Source organism: Streptopelia decaocto (assembly GCF_964273445.1).
Source record: "Streptopelia decaocto genome assembly, chromosome: 1".
Taxonomy (NCBI): Eukaryota; Metazoa; Chordata; class Aves; order Columbiformes; family Columbidae; genus Streptopelia; species Streptopelia decaocto.
The window spans coordinates 145,344,770-145,368,908 of NC_138663.1; the positions used below are offsets into that span (position 1 = coordinate 145,344,770).

Sequence of the window (24,139 nt, forward strand, 5' to 3'; positions counted from 1 at the left end):
AGGAGAGGGATCTAATACCCCCACTCCCAGTATGAACATTAAGAGCAGCATAACTTGTTGAAATACACACATAGCCATGTTTATAAAACTAACCGGTCCTTCTCTTTTCATGTTAGGCTGCTGAAAGGCAGAGGAATTTCCTGTCTTGTGACTTTCCTTGTGGTCTAGACACTAAAGCACAATGGGAACACACTTGAGATATTTCTCTGTTGTTGTTTTGAAAAATGTTTCTGGTTGGAGAGAAATACCCTGGTGCTCATCATGTGAACCAGAAGAAAAAAAATATAATTAGCCACATGCTGGGAGATTCCCATGTGTAATGTTTGTTCTGACCCTTCAAGTTTGACTAAGCTACTGGGGCAGCTGAAGCCATGGAAATATCTGAGAGAGAATTTGTCTCCCAGTGCACAGGGACTTGTGGTGGTTTTAAAAACAAATGGTGCGTTGTACTGACCTTCAGCTATCCTGTGCCCTCTGAGCCCTCACTCACCCAAAACCTTCTAGTCTGGACTGTGTTCTGTATTTCAGTGTTTCTAAAAGACCCCTTGTGGGGATTGTTTGCAGAATTTTCACAGGAGGACCTTTTCTTGGTCAGATGCATGACTTCTGGGAATATTGTTTCCTGCTCTGGTCCCTTTTCCAAATCTTACTGAGCCATGGTAGTGGTGGGGCTTTTATCCCTTTATGAAACTTGGCTTAATAAATATGAAGTCAGGCAGTAAATCAGGGTGCTCACTTACTGTCAAATCTGTAGTAGGGGTAAACAAAAGACAGTGCCTGTACACCCTTTTCTGAAATGGGCAACCATCCAGAAACTGATCCATTGGTGTGCATCGTGTGAAAACTTAATAGACAAATTAAAGACAGCCGGCAGGCTGTCAGGTGGACCATTCTGACAGGTCCTGGCTTTCTGCAGAGTCGACCAGTATCGTTTCACTTGGCCAGCCCAGCACTGACTGCAGCACTCTCAGATTTCTCCTGTCATCTCCAAGGCCTGGGAAACACTGTCCAGAGTCACACAGGTTCCTCATCATGGCTGGTGAAGCACTAGCATGGAGCTACTGCACTGACAAGTTGGGTTCCTGAGAGCATCTCCTATTCCCTTTCCTTGTGCGGAGACCTCCTAAATGGCTCCTAATCAAAGCAGCGACCACCTCTCTACTTCACCTCCAGTTTCATCTGAGGGACTGTGATGGCTTCGGGCAACAAAGCAGCTGGAGAATGCAAACCTTGAGTATTTTCATCAGGGTCACCTTCTCACTAGTTCAGCAAATGCTTTGTGGGCCATTAGTTATTAAAGAGTCACTGATAAAGTTTATTATGAACCTTGTTCCACATTCAAGGAGGCTTCTCATATTGAGAGTTAAGAGTCTGAGCTGTATTTTGATGACCATGGCAGATGAAGATAAAGTAGCCTGGGCATGTAGATTCTCTCACCTGTGGAGAAGAAACACCTCTTGCAGTTTGTGTGCAGCCTGATAAGTACAACACTCCGTGCACCACGAGGTTAGGGCTTGCTGGCAAAGCAGTTGTCAGCTTTTAGCAAGTGGATAAAGTTTGCTTGGGCTGTGTGAAATTCTCTCACTGCAATTTCAGATATTGTACATTTTTCCTTACAGCAGAACTGCTGTAAAGTGGTTCAGTAATGAAATTGTTTAGTGCTGTTGTTTGGTGTGCTTTTCTTCCAGAGGAATAATGAACAATCTTAATAAAACTTGATGAGATTTTGTGTCTGAGGATGATGTAAAGGATAGAAGTGTCCTGGTCCCTAACTGGGAAGAATTTGTACAATACACTTCATCACCATATTCTTCTTCAGTTGTGCTTCCTCCTTTCAAACTAGTCCTGTTCTCTTCTGGTAGCTGTATAGATAATTTCAGGCCTCAAATTCCATCCTGCTACTCTCCTATGGTCTTGTCTGAAGAAGAGCTGTTCTGACTCAGCTCTTTTTTTTTTTTTTTTAATCTCAGTGCTTTTGTTGTGGAGTATAACCCTTTTCTAATAAAAGTTGTGTCCATACTAAAAACCAGACAAACAAAGAGCTGTTCCCTTTAGCTTATGTTCATGTGGTATTACCATGAGTCTCTGTCATTGATTATCAGGAAAGCATGTGTTTGGGTGGAGTCTAGAGAAAAGCTGTTGTGGGCATAAAAACTGAGGGAGATATCTGTAGTTGCAGCAGTTTTTCTTTTGTTGTTACTGTGATTTGCTCTGCGGGCCTTTCTATTTGCTTGGGAAGGGGATTTTTGCACTTATCTTCCTATGGAGATAAACCAACCTTTTTCATTTTGTGGCCAGGTAAAAAGAACAAGTTGCGAGTTTACTATTTGTCCTGGTTAAGAAATAAAATCCTTCACAACGATCCTGAAGTAGAAAAGAAACAGGGCTGGACAACGGTGGGCGACCTGGAAGGCTGCGTGCACTATAAAGTTGGTGAGTAGCGAATACGATAATCAAATTGTCGGGGTAAAAGCTGGGCAAGGGAGGGAACTGCGGTGCATGTAGCTGCTGGGTTTAAGATTTGGTTTTATTTCTGGCTGTATTCCCTATCCCTCACAGCGAACTTCTCTGGCAAAGCGCCAGAGTAGGTGACAAGGTACTGGGTTAAACTGAATATTGGGAGAGGTTTTGCGGTGGGATGCTGGGCTGTGAACTGGAGTGGGTGCATATCCCCATCCGTCTCCTTCCCGTGGTGGATGCAACTTCCAGGAGAGTGCTAATGCAGACAGTGAAGGCTGGTAACCTTTCACTGCCTCTGTTAGACCCTTTAGGTGACAGAGGGACTCTAGTCTACTAATAGGTTTTCCTGATCTTTTACTGTGATGAAATCACATGATGGAGTGGCGTGAAAAAAAATCTTCATTTTAATGTAGATTTTAAAGAGTGGGGGAAAAAAAAAAAAAGAGAGTGGGAGGAGAAAGCAAACCCAGCTAGTGCATGAGCTTTGAGGAGCATCTGGGAACAGAAGCATATGTTTAACTTCAAGATGATTCATTGATTCCCCTTAGCTTATGAAATTTCCTAATGCTGTCTCAGATCCATTGCAGTACATTTATGGGATGAAATGTGTTTTCACTAGGCAGGTGCCTTTTGAGTGGCTTTAGGTCCTTTAAAATGATTTGGCTGTAGGAACTTCCACCAAAACTATTGAAAGACATGTAGCATTCCATCAGCAGAGTATGCAGTGAGCCAGCTGCCCTGCAGGTGGGGGTATGAACCAAGAGCTCTTTCTCCTGCTTCAGTCTCGTGATGCATCTTAACGGGCCCTGGATGTTGCCTTTGATTTGGTTTCCTCCTAAGAGCCAGCTCAGTTCCTTTCCAGCTGTGTCACTCAATGTGGAGCAGCAGCAATTTGGCTGAGCTTAGTCTCCTCCTGTCATGTGTGTGCTCTTGGAAATAACCTACTTGTGGGCTGCAATCAATAACAATGGCAGTAAGTGACTGCTGAACCAGGAACTTGACCCCGAACCAAATAAATAATGTATTTCTCTGGTATCATAACCCAGGGCGTCAGCAGCGTAATGAAGCGGCCTGTTAACAATACATTAACAGCTATTGCAAGAAGGCTTTCCAGCAGGGAAGTGCATGAAACAAAGAGCATTCTCTTCCAGATGAAGTGGGGTTTGTTCCTCTGGGCTGCAGCCTGGCACTGAACTTCCCTGTGAACTGCAGATGACTTCTTCAGGTAGTGAGAGGCCTCTTTGACAGCTGTGCTTTAGTTCCCAAGGAGGGATGAGCTCTGCCAAGAGTTGGGCTCATGCTCGGGAGGCCACCACCGAGACAGCTGGCACTGGTCGCTTCCTTGTCTCTTTGATGAGACAGGGGTCTCAAACGTTAGGGTGAAGTGGTATTTATGGATTTTGGTTGCTTCAAGCAATTTTTTGGCTCCTTTAAATGATACATTGCTCTTTTGAAACTTAAGATTTGGGTGAATTCCCAGATAGCACCAAGAGCAAAGAATGTGGATTGTCAAAGGTCCCCTTTCACAGACAAGGTGGTTTTGTTCAACAACCCCTCTTCCCCAAGAAAATATTCCGAGCAGTCTTGTAAGCTAGACAAGACTGAACAAAAGCTCTGTTTTTCAGTTGGTACAGCTGTGGAGGTTGAGAGACTTCTTTTAGTCTGTTCAAAAAATGTCAAGTCCTTTAACACTTACAGTTCAGTAGTCTTGCTTCCCTGCAGAGTAAAAAGGAAGCAAGTAGTAGCTTTGTCTCCCTGTTACCTACCAAGAGACAACAACTGCAGGCTTGTACAGTGGTAAGCTATCTAAAAGGCATTAAAATAGCATTTATTAAATAAGTTTTCTTCTCACAAGTCTGAAATTTTTCACTCCTGCCATGTTTCAAAATCAGTTTTGGTTGAGATATACAATTGCAGAAGGTGAATGTGCACAGAATTACTCATTGTTTTGCAAAACTGTCATATTCCCCTAAAACTTGAAGATGTAGCAGAAACCTCCTGAGATTTCTCGATGTCATCCAAGTGATGCTATTTTTTTTTCTTCTCCCCCAAAAAGAGTGCTGAAAAGAGGTTAACAAGCCTCAGCAGTTGGAAGTCCCCATGATCTGTTCCTTCCCAAATCCAGATGGCAGCTGGAAGTGCAGATCCAGTAAAATTTCTTGAATGGCTATTTCTAGACATTATCGGTCCCCTCTGGAAAACAGAAGTAGTGAATAGAGCTTTTTTGATGGTTAATTTAGCATGCTGTTTGAATGTGGGAACAGAGATATATTCAATAATTTGTGGATCAACTTTGTCATGACACTTTGTTTCTGGTAAATTCCATTTGGTTTCATTTGTTTGTTTGTTTTTGTTAGGTTTTGTTTGTTTGTGGGGTTTTTCGTGTGTGTTTGGGTTTTGTTTTTTTCAAATTACTTACCTCAGGCTTTAGGGACAAAGAGAAGTGCTATTCAACCAAACTTGCCTTTGCTTTTGAAATGGACTTGGTTTTTAACTTTTCAGTTCCTTTTATTCCCTCCTTTGTCCTGGAGAATTTTGCCATCAGTTCAAAATACCAGTCAGTGCTGTGACTGGAACTGCCAATTCACTCTGCTGCAGTCATAGGTTTCTGTTATTGGAAATGTCCCTGTCTGAAAACCAATTATCTTATCTTGATGAGTAAGCACTGTCTAATGTGAAAAAAAAAAAGTGTAAATAAGTATGTACCAACTAGGTAATTCAAGATTTGGTGATGGGTTCGGTTACTGATAAGAATAATCATTTTTGTGGCATAAATGTGTCAAAAAACTTAACTACACAGAATTATCAATCCTAAAATACAGTGTTAGTAGAAATCTCCAAATGTATGTAAGTATGGAGAAATATTGTCATTTTCTGCTTTCCCGAAGTAACTGAAACGAATTTGGAATTACTGCTGATTTTTTTGTTTGTTTGTTTTCTTCAATTTCAGTAAAATATGAAAGAATCAAGTTCTTGGTAATTGCATTGAAGAGTTCTGTGGAAGTCTATGCATGGGCACCAAAGCCATACCATAAATTTATGGCCTTTAAGGTAACAGTATATTTCAGTCATATGTAGGGTTTTCGTTTATCCACTTGCAGTTACCCCTTTTACCAAAATGCTCTGACATTTTATCATGGCCATCTTACAAGTTCTTTGGTAAATCTTCCATGACCTTCATATTATATTTTAAGAGCTTGTTTAGCTCTTAAGAGGCAGTATAGTTAAAAGTTCTGAATTGGAACTGAGCACAAACTAATAATCAAAATGACACAATATCAAAACTGTTTGTTTCATCTCTCTGTAAATAAAACATGAGGCAGAGAGAAGTGAACTGAGCCTAAACATCTTCATCTGAGCAGAACAAGTCATTAAGTGATACTCAGCATTGTTATGTTTTTGAATGCAGCAGGAATGAAGTTAACTGGCTTGGTATAATTACCAGACTGACGTGCAGACAATCAGTGTCGGTTGTGCAGATTGAAGCAATCACTACGGGAGTGTCAATTTGCCCTGAACTTTGGGGAAAACAATGTTTAGTAAAAAACAAACAGACCAACTAAAGTAAACTCCACAGAAAATCGCTTACAATTTTATGTGATTGAAATGCAACGGGTTGCAGAGTTATCTGTCCTTGTCCATGAGAGACACGTTAGTCTGGCTGGTCTGGTGGGTGGGGGCCAGAGGGATGTGGGATGAATAAACCCATAGTATGTGCATTAGAACATGTTTTTGTAAACTCCACTGTGGTTCTAAGCAGTAAAGTAAATCTCACTGGTGGTTGTCTTACAGTCGTTTGGAGAATTGGTACATAAGCCATTGCTGGTGGATCTAACTGTAGAAGAGGGTCAGAGACTAAAAGTGATCTATGGCTCCTGCGCTGGATTCCATGCTGTTGATGTGGATTCAGGATCAGTCTATGATATTTATCTACCAACACATGTAAGAGTTGCTGCTGGTGTTGGGTTTTTTTCTTTCTTTCTGGTTTTTCCCCACCCTCTTCCTTTCCTCACATGACCAACTTGTCAGGCTGTCTCTGTGGATCACTGCCAGATGCTGGCAGCTGTAAATTGGGTAGAGGAGTCTGAGCAGGTGTGGCCACCTGTGCTTTAGGGGTTTGTGCCTCGCTTTTTGTCCTCTCCTCACGATCAGTATGTCTCCGTGGTTGGGAACTGCCCACTCAGGTCTGACATGGGTCAGCGTGACTGGTCCAGGGGTAGCAGCTAAATGACCGAGTGTGTTGCAAATATGCCTGGCAGAGGCTGCAGGGAAGGTGGTGCTACAAATGACACAACAGCCCACTGATGTGAGGTACAACAGAGTTGTCAAAGGCCAGGTGGCCTTAGCTACCAAGGTTTCCTGTTGTTCATTGTACACAAAGGTGTCAGGTGGGTCTGCAGTGTGTGATGCACCTCCTCAAGCAGTATTCACTGCAGTGCAGAGTTCTGAAGTCTGCATCTGGGCTGCTTGCCTCCAGCTCCCTTTCTTCCCCTGGAAAGAAATGGGCACCTTTACAGAGAAATTCAGCTTTCCTGTGTTTAGATGGCTGCCTGAAGATGAGAGGATTTGTGCCTCAAGGGTTGCCAGGTCTTTGTTGTCACTGTGTAGGGTATCTAGCCTGGGGAAGAGCAGAACTAGCAGTTCTAAAAGTGAGTGAACCGCCAATCTGCTGTCAGCCAAAATCAAAAATCACCCAGCCCTTTCTCCCAGCACAGGCTCTGGGGCATTAAAACAAAAGGCTTCCTTTTCTCTTTTGTCCCTGTAGATCCAGAGCAGTATCCAACCTCACGCAATCATCATTCTCCCAAACACGGATGGGATGGAGCTGCTGGTCTGCTACGAGGATGAAGGAGTTTATGTCAACACGTACGGAAGGATAACCAAGGATGTGGTTTTGCAGTGGGGAGAAATGCCAACCTCAGTTGGTAGGTGCCCCTGGCAAATCATACACAACGTGCCATTGGGGAGCACGAGTGTGTGCGCGTGGGCAGAAGGAAGGGGCATTGGGTTTGACTTCAGATTCAGAAGCAGTGATGATACGGTATTCCTGGCAAACAGCTGTGCAAAGTGGAGAGTAATCATATGGATCTGTTTTGTGCTAAGTTTTTTAAGAACAAAATCCAAACAAGCAAGCTCTGAAGTTCAGGAATGAAAAACTCACTGGGGCCTCTGTAGGCTGCTGAACAATTTTTGGTAGACAACCACGAAGTTATAGAAACCTTTCTGTATAAAGACATGTAAGGTGGCAGATCGGTAAGATATTATTACAGGTAATAATATTTAGATAACAGTCTGTATATCTGATTTATGTGTCTACTTTAATTCGCCTGCAGGTTGCTCGTCTATCCTAGCATCATAATTATCCCATATCTCTCCCGTTCAAAATAAGGTAGATTTGAGAGTGGGAGCAGTGAAATGGGCTCAGGTTTGTCACTGACCCAAGTCCACACCAGGATCCTTTTTACCACCTGTGCTGCTGTATTTCAGTGCCGAGTGGAGCATAGGCTGTGGTCACACCTTCATTTTGTTGGGCAAACACATTGAATTTAATGTGCTTTGGAATGGATGCACGTATTGGGAGACGACTCCTGATAGCTGTTGGAGCAATGCGAACAATAACGGAGGAAGAAATTTAAAGAAGTTTCATGCATGTCATGTTTGCTCCTGGGGTGATTAAATCTTGTCTAGATCTAAAAGCCAGCAGAATTTATCAACTGGCAAATTGTACCTCCTCTGGGGACTGGAGTGCCTGTCAAGTAAATGGCACTGAGGCAGCTGACACCATCTGAACATCTCATCTGACAATTTTTAGAAGCTATTTGGCCCAGTTACCACTAGTGACGTGTTTAAAAAGAAATACATTTCCATGATGATGCTATATGCGATGCTATAGGTGTACTGTAATAGATAATTTGATTTAGTTTCACTGATAATTAATAAGAGGAGAAATCTATAAAAGAGAAGTACTGCAGAGTTAAACATTTTTTAAATTCTGCTTGCTAAGAGCTATTGTTGTTCTTTTTGTTTTCTCTGGTAAATGTGCATGCAAATCAGAGGCAACAGCTTTTTCTTCATTAAGTTCCCATATGTTATTTTTGGCAGCGTTCCTAAGACTATCCATCAAATCACTTTTTGAATATACCTCTTTACAATGTTGGTGACTTTCTCCTGTACTTGATCTTTTACCACTATCAAGAACATATTTTTTCCTCATGCTGCTATGAATCTGTTTCCCCCAGTGACACTCTTGAGTAAAAATGCTTGATTTTTTTGCTTTGTTTGGCACAAAGGAAAGCAGTATGACAAATGATAGTATTTCCACTTGGAGTGCTTAATATGAACCTCTTTTTAAGATACACAGAATACTTTTCAGACCAGTTGGCTTTCTCAAGAAGGAGAATAGGTTTTTGAAATATTGCTCCTATAAAAGGAGGCTAGCTAATTTTTTTTTCAAGTTTTCCCTTTCCCTCTCTCCTTTCTCTGTTTTTGCTGACAGATTATTCCTTCAAGGAGGGAGAATAACACTGTAAGACACAGAGCTGGTGCTGGGGACATACCAGACTGGATGGTTTTAGTCTATTTAAACCTTGGGTTCTGCTTTCTCCTTGTCAACACCTAATTAGCCTGTCTCTTTGCCAAACTTGACAGAAAAAGCCTTTGTAAAAACTTGATGTTCCTTCCATTTAATTGAAGGTTGGAAGGTTCCCATTGTGTCATGAATGCTCAGGCAAGATGTATATAACTAACATGGAAAACCCACGGGGAAATTAAAATAAAAAAGGTATTTTTAGGCTTCGTGAAGATGCTGAAGACAGAAATAGCACTTTGAACATGTTATAATAAGTACATGTACGTCATTTTTAACCAGAGTGCATCGTATATGCCTCTGCTTTTTCGGTTCTTCCATGTTGCCCTCTACCTGTCCTAACGGGCTGTGTGCTGTGTTTTCTGTCCAAAGCGTACATCCGATCCAACCAGATCATGGGCTGGGGAGAAAAAGCAATCGAAATACGGTCGGTGGAAACTGGACATTTGGACGGTGTGTTCATGCACAAAAGGGCACAAAGACTCAAGTTCTTGTGTGAACGCAATGACAAGGTATCATTCCCCTGCTTCCCAGTTTGTTGCCAAAATGATAAACCTGTACTTTAACTGGACATTGGGGGTGGCTTGACCCTGACCAGCAGCCAGACACCTACCCAGGCTCTCACTCACTCCCCTCTCTTGTGGGATGGGGACAAGAAAGAAGGAAGGCAAAAAGACTCAGGGATGAAGATAAAGACAGTTTAATAAGGACAGCAAAAGCATTGCACACAAAATAAGGAATTAATTCACAGCCTCCCACTGACGGGCGGGTATCCTGCTGCTTCTCCAGCGCTTGGTTAGGAAGACAAATGCCATCGCCATGATGTTTCCCCATCCTCTCTCTTTCCCTGAGTGTTTATTCATAGGACAGTTTGGGCTGGAAGGGACCTTCCAAGGTCATCTGTTCCAACCCCCCTTCAATGAGCAGGGACATCTTCAACTAGATGCTCTTTGCTGAGCATGATGTTAGAGGTTATGGGATGTCCCTTTTGTCAGTTTGGGTCTGTTGTCCTGGCATTGTCCCCTCCCAGCTTCTTGCCCATCCCCAGCCCAGTGGCTGCTGGGGCTTGAGAGGATGCCTTGGTGCTGTGCCAGTGTTGTACAGCAGTAGCCACAATGCTGGTGCGGCAACAACACTGGTTTAGCCACAAAGCCCAGCTGCTATGAAGAAAGTCAACTCCATCCCAGTTGTTCCCAGCACAGCACTGCCATTCCACCTTAAGTATCAGGGGCAATGAAGGCAAACTCAAGCTTCTGCAGTACTACCTGTTGAATTTATCCATCTCTTTTCTTCACAGGTTTTCTTTGCCTCCGTACGGTCGGGTGGAAGCAGTCAAGTCTATTTCATGACACTTGGCAGGACTTCTCTTCTGAGCTGGTAGAAGCCATGGGATTTGGCGAGGAATTGCTGACATCCAGAGTCTGAGATCTTCATAACTCGGAATTATTTTCAACTGGAGTACAGACCTGCACTAATGCAGCACTCTGTGTAAATGTGTGTGCAGGCATCACTGGTGTTAGGTTTCTTTTTGTTTTTGAACCGAGGCTGCGACGCAGCTGGTGCTGTAAAGATATTGCCATCAGGTGCTATGATGTCTTTGAGATTTGGGATCATGCTAGAAAGCTACAGGTCTTCTTTTCCCTTCAGCTCCAGGATTCCTAGGCTTTGAAGGACTCTGTTTGTTAGTGGTAAAACAGAGGAGGGGGGAGAAATAAGGAAAAAAAAAAAACAGACTTACCATGAACATGCTGTTGAGTGGAGAGCAAGCAGGCAAGAGAAGGTGAGAAGTGGCGTAGAGAGTCAGACTGGCTGAAACAGAGGGCAGATCTAGTCTAGTAATGTTAACAATGTATTTAATTGACATTTCTTTTTTGTAATGTGACAATATGTGGACAAAGAGGAAGGTGCAGGTTTTAAGAAGTTAATATTTATAAAATGTGAAAGACAAAGTGACTAGAATAACTTCTTAGGGACAGGGAGGGTGGGAAGGGGCTTGGGGTGGAATTCTTGAGTTTTTTGTTTCTGCAGTTTTATTTTGGCCTGGCCAATAACTTTAGTCATTTTCTGTGTACCAGGTGTTGCCTGAAACATGTGCAGATGATAAAAAAGAAAAAAAAAAGAAAAAAAAAAAAGAAAAAAGGAAAACAAAAGTAAAAAATTTCATTTTCTATAATGATTCTGTGTTAGGCCAGAACTTGGTTATGTCACAGTATTAGCACTGCCTCAGTTAAAGGTTTAATTTTTGTTTAAACCTAGAAGTGCAACAACAGTTTTACCACAGTCTGCACTTGCAGAACTAAAAAAAAAGAGAGAAATAAAATCCAAACTACATATGTTTATTTTTTGTGCCTACCTCATTGTTTTTAATGCATAAAATAAAAGAGGTGGTTTAGTTTATACGTTTTTAGATGAAAACCATTAATGTCTAATTTAATCTTAATACCAAAACTACCAGATTGAAAGGTTTCTGACTGTTATTGCGTAGCAAGTTTCAGCAGGAGGAGAGAGTGGTCCGGTGGGGCAATAGTGGCAGCGGTATGGCAGTGAGACACTGATTAATGTAATTTGCTTACACAATTTGATAAAGCAGGCATTTTTTTAAACCAGTTTCATCCTTAATAGAAGTCTGAATTTAGCCTAAAACCAGAGGTTTCACTCTTCTAACACGTGGGCTTAGTGACAGGCAGGTTAAAATAACTAGGCTAGTTCTATAAACTGTTAAATGTTGTAGGAACCATTTTGGGGCGGTGATGTTTTTCTTTTTTAAGAATGCAATGCACTAAAACTCTTTTAAGAATGTAGTTAATACTGCTTATTCATAAAAACAGCGTATACCTGTGTTTAGATGTAAGATCCCAGCTCTGGCTTTTTTCTTTATTTTTTTTTTAAGTCAGTTTTATTTTATGAATAAGTTCTGACATTTGTAATAAATGTCTTGAGAGTAATAATTTGTTTAATGGCTACATGTTCATTACTTGAGAAACCTTGAGTGTATAATAATCTGTTGGTGTTGTAATAATGCACAGTGTCACGATTCAGCCATTTTCCTTTTGGTTTTCACTTATTTTTTCATTCCTTTGGTGGGGTACTTTGTTGACAGCTGCCTTAAGCTGTTCATTCAGTGAACAGGCTCTCAGTGTTTCATGGGCTTTGTCTTCTGCTGCGGTTAACTTTCCTTCACGGCATGACAGGTAGGGCTTTTAAAACACATATTTCCTTCGGTCAAGCCGATGGCTCGAGCGACTGGTCACACAATCAATTCAGAGCCAAGGGCACCGAGTGCGCAAAGCTCAGACTCGACAGATGCTTCTTTTGCTGTTCGAACCTGACTGCTGTAAATCCTTCCACCCCAGCCGGCGTTGCTGCTGAAGACTCTCCTTCGAACGTCGTCGAGGGTTGAAAAGTGAGCGGTAAACGTGTACTGCCAGCGCACACGCCTGCACACACACCCCACCTCCCCTCCCTACCCTCCCCCCAAAAAAATAAGAAATAAAACTCGAGAAAGCCTTACATTTGCTGGCGGAGGAATACCTAGAACTATTTTTTTCCTTTTTTTAATTGTATGACTTTTGGATAGCGTTGAAGGTGAAGGATATGTTCTTTTCAGGCCCGGTGCGGTCAGCCGGAAGAACAATCAACCTTTTGTACTATAATGAACTCAAGGGGGACTCGGAAATGCGACGTGATGGTAGACATGGGTGTAATCACACAGCTGCCCTGTAGTGTAGTTTGCCGAAGCTGATTCGATCGAATGTCAGTCTGCGTGATCTATAAATCTTCCAGCGCTATGTGGTCAAAATTTAATCTAGTCCTTGAAAGCTGATGCTACTCACCTAGAGGAAGATGCTCCAGTACGGTAGGGATGCCCAGGTCACGGATACATGCTGTTGAAGTTTGGAGGCTCCGGGGGGGAAGGACAATCTCCTTCCTTCGGTGGGGCTGCCCGACTGGCAGCTTCTGCCTCCACAGAAGCGCCAGCACGGCAAGGTAAAAACAGTATTACAAAACCACTATGTACACATGGAACTCTTCAAACAGTGCTTTTGTAAGCAAAGAAGAAAGGAAAAGCTCCTAGGTTTAGTTTTAAGCTTTAATAAGTAATAATTTTCTGTATCTTTAAGTCAAAGTAACCCTAACTTGTATGACTGCAGTGTTTTTATTTTTTATCTTATGCACATGTTATGTTGGAGAAAATGTTTACAAAAATGGTTTTGTTACACTAATGTGCATCACATATTTATGGTTTATTTGAAAGTGATTTTTGTGGGTTTTTTAGTTTTTCATAGTAGTAGTAGTACACTTTTTGTGATTTATAACCCCAAACTCTGCTGATTATAAAGATGCTAAACAATAATACAAAATGACAAACTGCATTAAAATTACTAATCGTAGAGCTGCAAAGCAGACTGGTGACAAGTAAAACACTCAGCTTTTTTTTGCAGTGCTATCTAACTTGTCTTCTGTGTATTATGGAAATTACTGTTTTTTCCCCGTTTTTCCTTAAATAAAGTCAAATTGACACCTATTGTATGTGGAAAGTATTTTGAGTATCTACTGGCTGCAGAAATCAAGCTGCATGTTGCCTAGTTGCATGTATCCTAAGAACAAAAGCCTTATTGTCAAATCTCATCGTTTTTAGAGACTTTGACAATAAATGTGGGCTTTTGAGGGCATTTTTGCTTTTGTTTTATTTTTTTTCCTTAAAGCCCTATCTCCTGGTGCAGTTGCTCTTTCAAGAATTACAGTTTTCCTTTTAAAGAAAGAAGCTACAACAAAAAAACTTAGAAACATTAGTGAGTGCCTGGGGGTTGGGAAAGAAGAAGTTGCACAAAGGAGAGCCCAACTGCGTTGTGAACGTGCCCTCCCGCCACGCCACTTTGGAGCATGTGATTTTTCGCGAGCTGGCATCACTTATTACCAAGAGAGCACGATAAACGGGAATCCTGAGCCCAGATTCTTGCACGACATAAAAGCACGACTCCAAAAAACTTGAGGCTTTCCAAGTTATAAGCCTGTAAGTATGGAGCAGGTTTGATACAAAGCTGCTGTTCAGGGTTCTTGTTGGCCTTTGCCCATGTTTTTCCACTGTGGGCTGTGCCTGTTTTCTGCAGAGGAGATAAGCAGCAGACGTTTCCTTCCGACAAGGCTGGTCTCTGTGAGCGGAGGAGGAAGTCTGTGTTCCCCGGCTCCAGCCTTTCCTCGCGCTTTCATCCGCAGAAGGCGTGGGATGTGGCGCGAGTCGAAGAAATGTTTCAGGGCTTCACTCGCTTCCTATGGACGAAGGTATCTGAAATCCTCGAGCCCCACAGCTTTTCCGCTTCTGCAAGTGGAGATACTGAGCTTGAGAAATTAGCAGGACCAGCCAACTGCTGGCCAGGCTCCTGCTGGCTTGCCTCAGTTGCTGCTTTGGAGCTGCTGGTTTTCTTCTGTCGTTCCTGACCTCTTGAAGACTTCCCTCAGTTAAACGTATTTAGCTTAGTTGAGCACGTTAGCTAGTCATGAAGACAAATACGAGCTGTTGCCCATTACAGTAAGTGAAAGCAGCAACCCCAGGTGTGAGCTTCACAGCGGGTGCAAGCTGAGGCCATAGGCAACATGCAAAACCTTCACGTTCTGGTGAAGAAAGACACAATTGCAGTGATTTACAGCAGGAAATAATAAGTTGGGGCACTGGAAACTGAGCAGCAGATCTCATTCCTCTGTGGGGCTTGTGTAGGTAGCAGTGGTGAGATGGGCCCAAATTTGTACCTCATGAGGGCAGGTGGGATGTACACAGAAGAGAATGAATTGTGCAGCAAAAGAATGTGCGTCTTCAAAATGAACAACTACAGTAGTCAAACCAGAGAAAGAAATGATCAAAACATCAAAGGGAGCATTTGAAACATTTTTAAAAAAAAATATTTTAAACATGCAAGTTAAATATTAGTAATGAGAAGTACACTTAGCTATGAGATTAAAGTTAAAAAACTGCAAATTACAAAAGGTACAAGAGGCAGCCCTTTTTGGGGGGTTACTTTGCTGAAACACACATGCTAGAGCATTAAGATTGTGTAGGACCTTACATGAAAGGGAGAGAGTATAGATTTTGTGGGCTGCTGCCTCTCTTGCAGAGAGCTTGTTAGTTCTTTGGCTTATATCTGTACTCTGGTCTGGGATGAAGACTAATATTGCTAAAAAGAAACGGAAGTTGTTGGAGAAACAATTTCAAATGCAAGAAAAGAGCCTAGAGCGGAGAGGGGAGTGCATTCAACATGGGGCTCTGCTGTATCAAAATGGTCCAAGGTAACAAGGTTGCTAATAATAGTTCAAATCCATTTCCAGCTCTGTGTCCAGTGCCCTGTTACCCTCCCGTTGAGCTCCAGCCTCTCAGCTGAAAGCTGTTTTTCTCTTCCTCCAGCATAACTGAAATAATATCAGCACTGGGTTGTGCTGTGTTGCTTGTGCCATGTTCTGTAAGCACTTCTTATGGCCAGCCTGGTTTACCTGCTGCTGGCTCTTTGCCCTGAAATGCCAAGCAGTCCAGCAGGGAAACAACCCTGGTCACCCAACTGTGAGAAGGGCTTGTCTTGCCACATCAGAACCTGCCTCATGGGCAGGATTTCAGCTGCGTGGGAGGGGTGTCCCTTGCCTGCCTGTAAGGGATACAAGTTCAAAGAGCCATGCGTACCCAGCAGCTATAAAAATGGAATAAAAAAATCACGTTACTTTGAAGGGACTCTGAAGATCATTGAGTCCAACTGTTAACCTAACACTGCCACTAAAACACGTCCCTAAGAACCTCATGTATGCGTCTTCTAAACATCTCCAGAACTGGTGACTCCACCACTTCCCTGGGCAGCCTGTTCCAGTGCCCCACAACCATTTCCACGAAAACATTTTTCTTAATACCCAATCTAAACCTCCCCTGTCAGAACTTGAGGCCATTTCCTCTCATCCTATCACTTGTTACTTGGGAGAAGAGACCAGCTCCCTCCATGCTACAACCTCCTTTCAGGTAGATGCAGAGAGCGATGAATGTTGGCTGTAGCTCTCTTCCAGTATGAGCAAGTTCACTGCTGACCTCCAGCAGCCGGCTGTTGGTCTATTTCCAACCCATTAAAGGCGAGAAGGCTGATAACAACTGTCTTCTTTCAACTTAACCTCCTTTTTCTAAGAGGTTTTTTAACACATTGAGGTGTTAGCGCTGCTTGGCAAGGTGTGGAAATGCAGCGTCAGGCCGTGGTATTGCTGCGTGGACAGCTGTGGAGGCTACTGGTTGGGGGAATTTAAGGAGAACATCAGGTAATTGCAGCCGCTTAATTTTCACTCTCATCCTGTGGCTCTGTGTAGCATATGCTCTGATAAAGGGTAAAAACTCTGCTCTAGAAATACTGACCATCTTACTCCTTTTCACCTCTTTGGTTTTTCCCTCTCTTGTTCTAAACAATATAAACTAGGGAGAGAAGGAGGGAGGGAGGGAGGTGTTTTGTTGTTTAAGAAAATAAATCCCTGACTCAATAAATGTATGCCCATTCCAGCTGAGGAAATAACAGGGTTTTTCCTTTGTTAAATTATAACAGGAAATTCACTTTAATGTTTTGCTCGCAGGCTCTTGTGGTTCTGTAGGGTAAATATGTGGCATGGGAAAGTCAGATTAATTTGTTCTAACTGCTGTACACAGCTCGAATTTTACTTGTCCTCTGTGTGAAATTTTTATTGCACAACCTCGTATTTGTCATTCAGCGTAATTTGTCCATTAGGAGACATTACCACATTTCCATTTTATTTTAATATTTGCATCTCCTAAGCAAATTTGCCCACGCTATATTAGCCATGGAAAAAAATGCTTTTCTGGCTGTGAAATAACTGTTGGAGTGAAGGGATTGTAAAATGCTGCTTGCCTTGGCCCTTGTCAGGGGGAGATTTCAGACAGTTTTTGGTAGAGTCCTGTCGGTATAGTTAGCAAGACTCTAGTTTTACAGACAGGCAAAGCTGAAAGACAGAAGACAGTAAATTAGGTGTTTGGGAGCTTTTAGTAAGTCAGAGAGTATGAAAACAGAGGTTTTAGTGTGAGATCTGTCACCTCAACCATTAAACCATCCTGGCCCCTTGAGATACTGATGTCTCTCTCGGGTTTGATGAGGCAATAGAGCGTAAACCACACGGTCGCTTTCCTGGGCCAGATGTTGATGCTCACTAACCTCTGGCAATTCAGACAGGAAGCCCCTAGCAAGGTGAGACCTGTGAGGAAGTAAAGCATAGAGGGAATACATGTGTTCCTTTTCAGTTTTGTTGCAACAATTTTACCAAAATTTTCACCAGTGCTAGGCACACACATGCATGTAGATGGCATAGAGAATGCTCACTTGTGACAAAGAGGGATCCTGGCTTTTGGCAACCCTGTGTCTCCTACCAGTGGTGCCACAAGAAGCAGAAAGTGGACCTTGGTCGTTCTAGAAGAGCCTTGCCAAGAGCTTTGTCCACCCCACTGCAGGCTTAAGCACTTGTTTAACTTCAGACATAACATAGGCATAATCTAACTTCCTTTCTCCCGCGTACTTAGTTGCGTCCTAACCTCCACCTAATGCTTAAATGTAGTCCCAAACCTGAAGGAAGACATCCTAGCAATGGATCCTACCATGGTGCAGGCTACACAGAGCAGCTGGCAGAGCCAGACTTGTGTGCACGTACAGAAGTTCTGTCTGAAGAACTGGCTCGCTGAGCTTCATTAAGTCCTTAACCTCCCCCAATCAAATCACAAAAACATCTGGAAAATTCATATGGAAATTCTCTCGGTGTTTCAGTAATGAAATTAACTGAAAGATAAGAAGAGAGCACAAACTGGCATAGAATGTTAAAATGCAAAGTATGTAATTATAGACTCACAGTTGTAATGACTCTAATGGATATCAGAGACAAGTATAAAAGGAGAATAAATTATTTCAGGGCATAAAGAATCAGTTATGGGTAATTAAGCTGCAATTATCATTACTCTGCTGCTATGATAGGGTTTTTTTAAACTAATTTTTCTAAAATGGGATAATGCAAGTTAAGCATGAATTCATCTATTATCTGCCATTCAGATAAAAACATTTTTCTAGTGCTTTTAAAAATGTGCCGGTGGGACAGATCTCAGTTTTACACTAGTGAAAACAACCAGGGGTTTTTATGAAGTGATTTATTTCATGTCACACAGCTGTTTGGCGGCATCGTTTAAACTCATGTTCATTGAAATGCATGAACTCGTGCCTACTGCCAGCCATGTAAGCCAGCAGTCAGGTTCAACAGAGCTCTTCACATGCTTAGAATGAAGTGATTTAGTACATTGGTAATCCAGGGCTCTAATTGAGGGCAAGGATGGCACACTTCAGGGCAGCCAACTGTGTTCTTGGTTCAATTCACAGTGCTGAGATGGCTGAACCTGGGAATCAGCTGTTGAAAAGTTTCAGCTTACAATATTGAGATGAATGGTGATTGACGTCACCTTGCCTTGAAAGGGCCCTTGTACAATGTGCCAGGTGAGCAGCTGATGCACGAGCAGGTGTGGTGTGTGACGGACAAGTATTTCTGCTCGTGAAATCAGGGACCTGAGGTGGCAGTGGCATTAGAAACGATGAGCCAGAAAGTCAGTGGGCCACCTTCTCTCCACCTTCAGGCACTGAAGACTTTGCAGCTGGAGAGAAACTCCTTCCTGGTAGCAATGTACAAACTCAGATGTTAGAAGTGACGACACAAAATTCAGACAGATGTTAACTTTGCCTATATTATGTGGTAATGCACACAAAGGAGCAAGGAAATGAACCCTAAGTTTGCTCTTTCCACTATCTCTATGAATGGTCCAAGGTAGTTAGGAGCATTTGCAGAGGGATTACTCGAGGTCTCTAAAACCTGGATGCTGCTATAGAAGTGCTGGAGTTCCCAGAGAGATGGGGATGTCTCACGTACCTTGGACATCTGGAAGGGAACTGCATGCTTGGGTTTAGGTGCCTTAATCCCAGCAGAGGTTTTAACTTGTTTGTCATGATACTGAACTTCTCAGTGCAAGGCTTGTCTTCCATTGAGTGTGTTCGTGTATTGCCTTGTGTAACTTAACCAGTTGATGCTGTAACACGAACCTTTAGAAAATAAATTTTTTAAAAAATGCTGAAAAATTTGAAAATACCAAGGTTTAATATTCCTAACTTAACCCAGACACCTCTTACGACTGTTCAGCATTTAATTACATTTATAGACTTTTCTTGGAGTGCCATACTCACTCTACAACAGATGGTTCTCATGGGAGGGATAAGTGTTCAAAAACTCTCATCCTCATTAATTAATTTGGAGCCTTATGTATATCTTACTCAGTGTCATCCAAAGTGCTCGTTTTCTCATAAATTATATCAACTTAGTATGGTTCACAAATACTAATGAACCTCTCTACATTCCTGTAAAGTGAGGGAGGGTTATCATTAGAAGCATTTGTTTTTTCTGTTAGCCTAACTTGAAATAAGGAACAAAAGAACATTTTTTTTTATGGAAGAGAATTTTAAAAGCATTTTATTCCAGAAAAGTCAAAGTGGAACTTTGCAGTATTTGGTCAAAATTAATTTCTTCACCTTAAGAACGGTAATATTTTTCTTGCCATGATTACCACAAGTATGTCATCGTGTTAACTGTAATTTGAATTTTAAAGGTATCTTCTTCTTGCTCCCTACATCCATCTTCCCTATATGTGGTGCTTTTTGAATGGACAGCTTCTCTCACGGTTCTGCTCACAAAGTTTTTCTCCAAAGGAAATGTGTTACATCAGCTTACATTCATGTTGTTGAGGGGTTGGGTATACCTATAAGAAAACATGTGCTGGGTGAAAGAAGGTGCTGAGAGGTAAATGCTTTAAAAAATTTGTGATGTTATTTCAGAGTGCACCAATTAAACAAAACATTCTGCCTCAGTCAAACTGACCTTAGAAAAAATTTACTTCTCACCTTCCTCGATCAGATTACATGTATTTCGCAAGACTGGCATTTTCCCATGGGAAGTATCAGTTGAATGGCGAATTGAAGTTCTGATTAAAAAGGAAAAGATTCAGATAGAAAATGCATAACCTCCCGTGATTTTTTTACATGAAGAACTGAAGCAATGTTTTATCCAGCTGGCCAAAGCATTTGCTCATGAGCTGCCCCATGCCTTGCTACCCCCACAAGGTGAGAAGCTCTTCCTTGTCTTCACATCAGGGAACCCGCAGGTCCCAGCTGCAGAATTGTGGACAAACAAGTGCTAATCACACACGAAAAATTAGGTAGGTGCCTTGGAGTGATGGTTTTTGTTAGAACAACCGAAATTTGCTGACGAAGGTGGAAGCAACAACAACTCAGGAACTCTGCCAATCACACAAGCCCTTGTTCAGGTGTGATAAACACAAGCGTAGAACAAGTCCTTTGGGTTCAGCTGGCTGTGTCTCCAAATCACTTAGGGAAAAGAGCTTGTGTTAGATGACTGTTAACTAGAGAGGAGATAAACTGGTTGTTTCTTAAGGAAAAACATGTGACCAGTAGAACAAAGGGAGGTTTAGGCTGAAAAGGAGGAAAAAGGGTTATCATGCTGTGCTATAAAATGAGTGTCTACAATGGAGCCCTGATTTCTGGTGCTTGTTTCTCAAGCTTGTCTTTGGAAGATGATTTATTCACTGCCTTTAAACGTGTCTTCTGCCTAAAACTGCAAGGTGCATACTCTGATTGTTATTTTATAAAGACAGTACAAATTAGATTTTTCCACAACTTCTCCTCGGGGTCTTTTAAAGAGTGATCCATTGCATCACTGATGGCATGGGAGGTAGGCACAACATTCCACACAGCAGTATGTGGGCAAAAGGAGTAGATCCTGTTGTGCTCCTTGTTGCCCATAAGCATGTGCCTACCAATCAAACAAGGCGCTATTCAGCACAGATGGTCATGCTTTCACAGAGAATGTATCACAATTGTGTTTCTTAACTGAAATGGATCCAATATGTTGATCTCCCAGGATCAGTTTGCAGCTGAGATTCATTGCAGCAGGATATTGGTTTCTAAAAGACCAGTCAGAATGCAGGGTCTAGAGAATAACTAACAGTTAAAAATTTTCTCATGGGTTTTTCCTAGTAAGAAATATTGTCTAGAAGCGAAATCTGTGAATCTAGATTCTGCAGAAACGCTGAGTCTAATCCAGAAGAAATCACTCCAGGTAACTCAAGACAGTGAAAGTTAATTCAAATGAACTGTGAGGAAATGGGCAATGGAGAGCTGCCTTCTACTGGTAGAAGGTGATGAGCTCCATCTTCTGCTCTCTGAGTTTTATGCTACCCATGACCATGGTACAGCCCAGAATGACACTGTAGTTACTTCTGAATGGGTCTGTGAGTTCCTGTATGCACCAAGGCAAGGAAGCAGACAGCCCTCACCTCTGTGCCTGGGATCTGCTGACTTCTGCTCTGGCAGGACAGACAAACCTCCTTCACCAGACCCTTTGGAGGGCTGGCCAGCCCTAACCACAGAGCGACCCTGGCAAGCCCACCTGGGCCTTTGCTGTCCCTCCTCATGGAAGGTGGTAAAGTGCTCTTAGACCTGTGTGTTTCAGTGCTCCCGTTAGGCAGGACTGCCACAGTGGGTGACCTGGGCTGGGCTGAGGGATCTGCTTTTGCCACTCAGCACCCTGGGGAATCCAAGGGCCAGCTGTAGCGAGCTGGGCTGTGCCTGTTTCCCCTGGCAGCTCTGCCATGAAGAGTAGGAAAAAGAGCAAGAGGTCACGAAAATGGGCAAAGTGAAGTTGTTGATCTTTTCTTGACCCTCTTCTATAAATAGAAACAATCCTTTTAGTTTCAGTTTTATTTCTAATTGTGTGGAGAACATTGTATTCTCAATTCCTGTTGCTGAAATGCCTGAAATAATTCCTTGGCCTTCTCCCCATTCTTCTGTGATAAGAGCACTGAGTGGAGGCAGACATGATTTCCCAGTGCCTGGGAGATGTCTGCATGGTGAGGCCACATATACAAAAGCTCAAGTTCCTTTCTTGGCACCCCTTGGGGAGGGAGGAGAGATACCGGGAATTGCACACCAGAGGATCTGGGGGTGGCTGGTGCCCCAAAGCTGGAGGACACAGGCTCTGGTGAGGCTTTACACCCGGTGCTGCACCTTGGGGCTTGCCAGGCTGGGTGCCACCAGCTGGGGGAAGCTCCCCATAGCAGATCCCACTGTTCGGTGGGACCTATCATTTAGGTTCATCCCACACCTGGCTGCATCTTCTGTAGGAGTAGTAGCTTGCTTCCTTCTGGCAACCATGTCTTTAGGGTCTGTGGGACTCATTGACTTCCCAGAAGTTTGAGAGGCAGAAGCTGTTTTGCAACAGCTGTAAATTCAGTCTTATTTGGAGTAGTGTTATTAGTCCCATTACCTCTTTCTTTTATCTGCTCCCTTTTTTTCTATCCTTCCTTCTCCTCTCAAATAGCTATCACACTTCTGTTTCTGCCCAAAGCAATGTTTGTCCTGCAATGTAATGGGTTGAAGCAACACACTGGAGATTTTTTCAGTGGAGGCAGCTATTGCTACTTCTAGCAAAGATGCAACTGTGTAGTACTGGGATTGCATTTCTGCACTGCAGTGTGTATCTGTGCATGTATCCCAGTGATAACTGCCCCAAGATGGGCAGACACTCTAGCTTTTAGTCAAGCAGCTTTGGGCTAATATTGAAGTTTGTGCAAATAACAGAGTATTTGCATGAAGGGATGAAGCTGCAGAAGAGGCTTTGAACAGGCTAAATCCAAATCTTGCTTCTAAATTAGCCATCTGTTTGCAAAATGTATATCAGCAAATGCTATAATCTCATGTACGTGACTTGGTTTCAAGTTGACTGTGGTAACTCTGAGGCTTGACTAATGAAGTTTTGTAATAGCTGTCTTCACTGCTTACTCTGGAACGTGTTGTCTGTGCCAACATCTCAAAAGCCAAATGCAAAGGCCTAGAAGTTCCTTCTGGATTTGAAATACGGTGCTATTAGGCAAGCTCATTTTGCAAGTTCTAATCTCACTTCAGGAAACACCATTCTCACGAAGAGGTGACAACCAGAAAAGTGCATCCAGTTTCCTTCCAGTAAGATGTGAGCTGAGCTTGTCTCTCTCAGCACAGATGCTGTTTGCTGTCACACGTGATAGGTTCTTTTTTGTGCAATGAGAATAGATTGGGAGATGTTCAAAATCTCAAGTTTACAGAGGCAGTGGCAGTAAATATTTTTTGAAGGTTGTAATGTTAAGAAATGTGTCTTTTTCAGGTGAATAACATTGATGCTGTGCATGAAGGTACCTCTAGTCTCTATGCTGAAATTCTGCTTCTTGCAGTAGCTTGACCACTCTGCCTGTTGCAAGTATTTCATATTCTTTTTTTCACCCCCTTTTTTTTTTTAATGACAACATTAAGACAGCCAACTTCAAGCCATGTTCTAGAGGGGTTCACATCTCAGGTTAAGATTTCACATTAAGTTTTCACACAGGCCATGTAGACTTCGGAGTTTCTTGGGGTTGGCAGTTTTGTTATCAGTGTGTATGGTGTTTGTAGTATGTGGGTATGAAGACGCAGTGAATCTCATCTTGGAAAGTTTGAATGATGACTGTATTTATTCCCAGATTCATAAGATTTTAACATTTAAGCCTACTCTAAAGACACCTCCAAGAAAAACAACATTTCATATACCCACAGTAAAAAGCAATTAATTCTAGCACTTGGGATTTCTGTTGTGGTTTTCCCTAAAGGAGGGGTATTTTTCCTGTAAGGACCTTTGAGGTCACTGCTGTACTGCTGCTTTGATGATTAGTGCAGGCAAACTCCTAGAAATGGACAGCAGGGAACAATCCTTTTCCAGTAGAAATGTAGTAAATTTTAAATGTGCAGTCTTAGTCCCTTAGATGGAATGTAGTCATCTCCTCACTATATATTTTTAACATGTGTTGTGGGCAGAAAATTTCAAGCAAGAGAGCTGTTAACTATGCAAACTCACTTGGGACTCCTTGTTATTTTCCCCTTCATACTTGTCTGAGATTGGTGGGACAATGCCTGCAGGAGCTGGTGGGGAACGGCCTCTAAAAGACACATTGGGTAAGACTGGAGA

At 42.4% G+C, this 24,139-nt stretch overlaps 1 protein-coding gene across 9 annotated transcripts in view; it reads left to right on the plus strand.

Annotated features, from left to right (window-relative positions):
- The window catches only part of MAP4K4 (mitogen-activated protein kinase kinase kinase kinase 4), a 164,110-nt gene extending 150,539 nt beyond the window's left edge, over positions 1-13,571 (plus strand). For all 9 annotated transcript variants that reach the window (XM_082072911.1, XM_082072912.1, XM_082072915.1 and 6 more), the window contains 6 exons: positions 2,299-2,433; positions 5,411-5,511; positions 6,253-6,402; positions 7,226-7,385; positions 9,419-9,558; positions 10,344-13,571. In XM_082072911.1, the coding sequence (XP_081929037.1) occupies positions 2,299-2,433; positions 5,411-5,511; positions 6,253-6,402; positions 7,226-7,385; positions 9,419-9,558; positions 10,344-10,427 (770 nt within the window). In that variant the 3' untranslated portion in view covers positions 10,428-13,571. The remainder of the gene's footprint in view (positions 1-2,298; positions 2,434-5,410; positions 5,512-6,252; positions 6,403-7,225; positions 7,386-9,418; positions 9,559-10,343) is intronic.
- Positions 13,572-24,139: the final 10,568 nt, after the last annotated feature.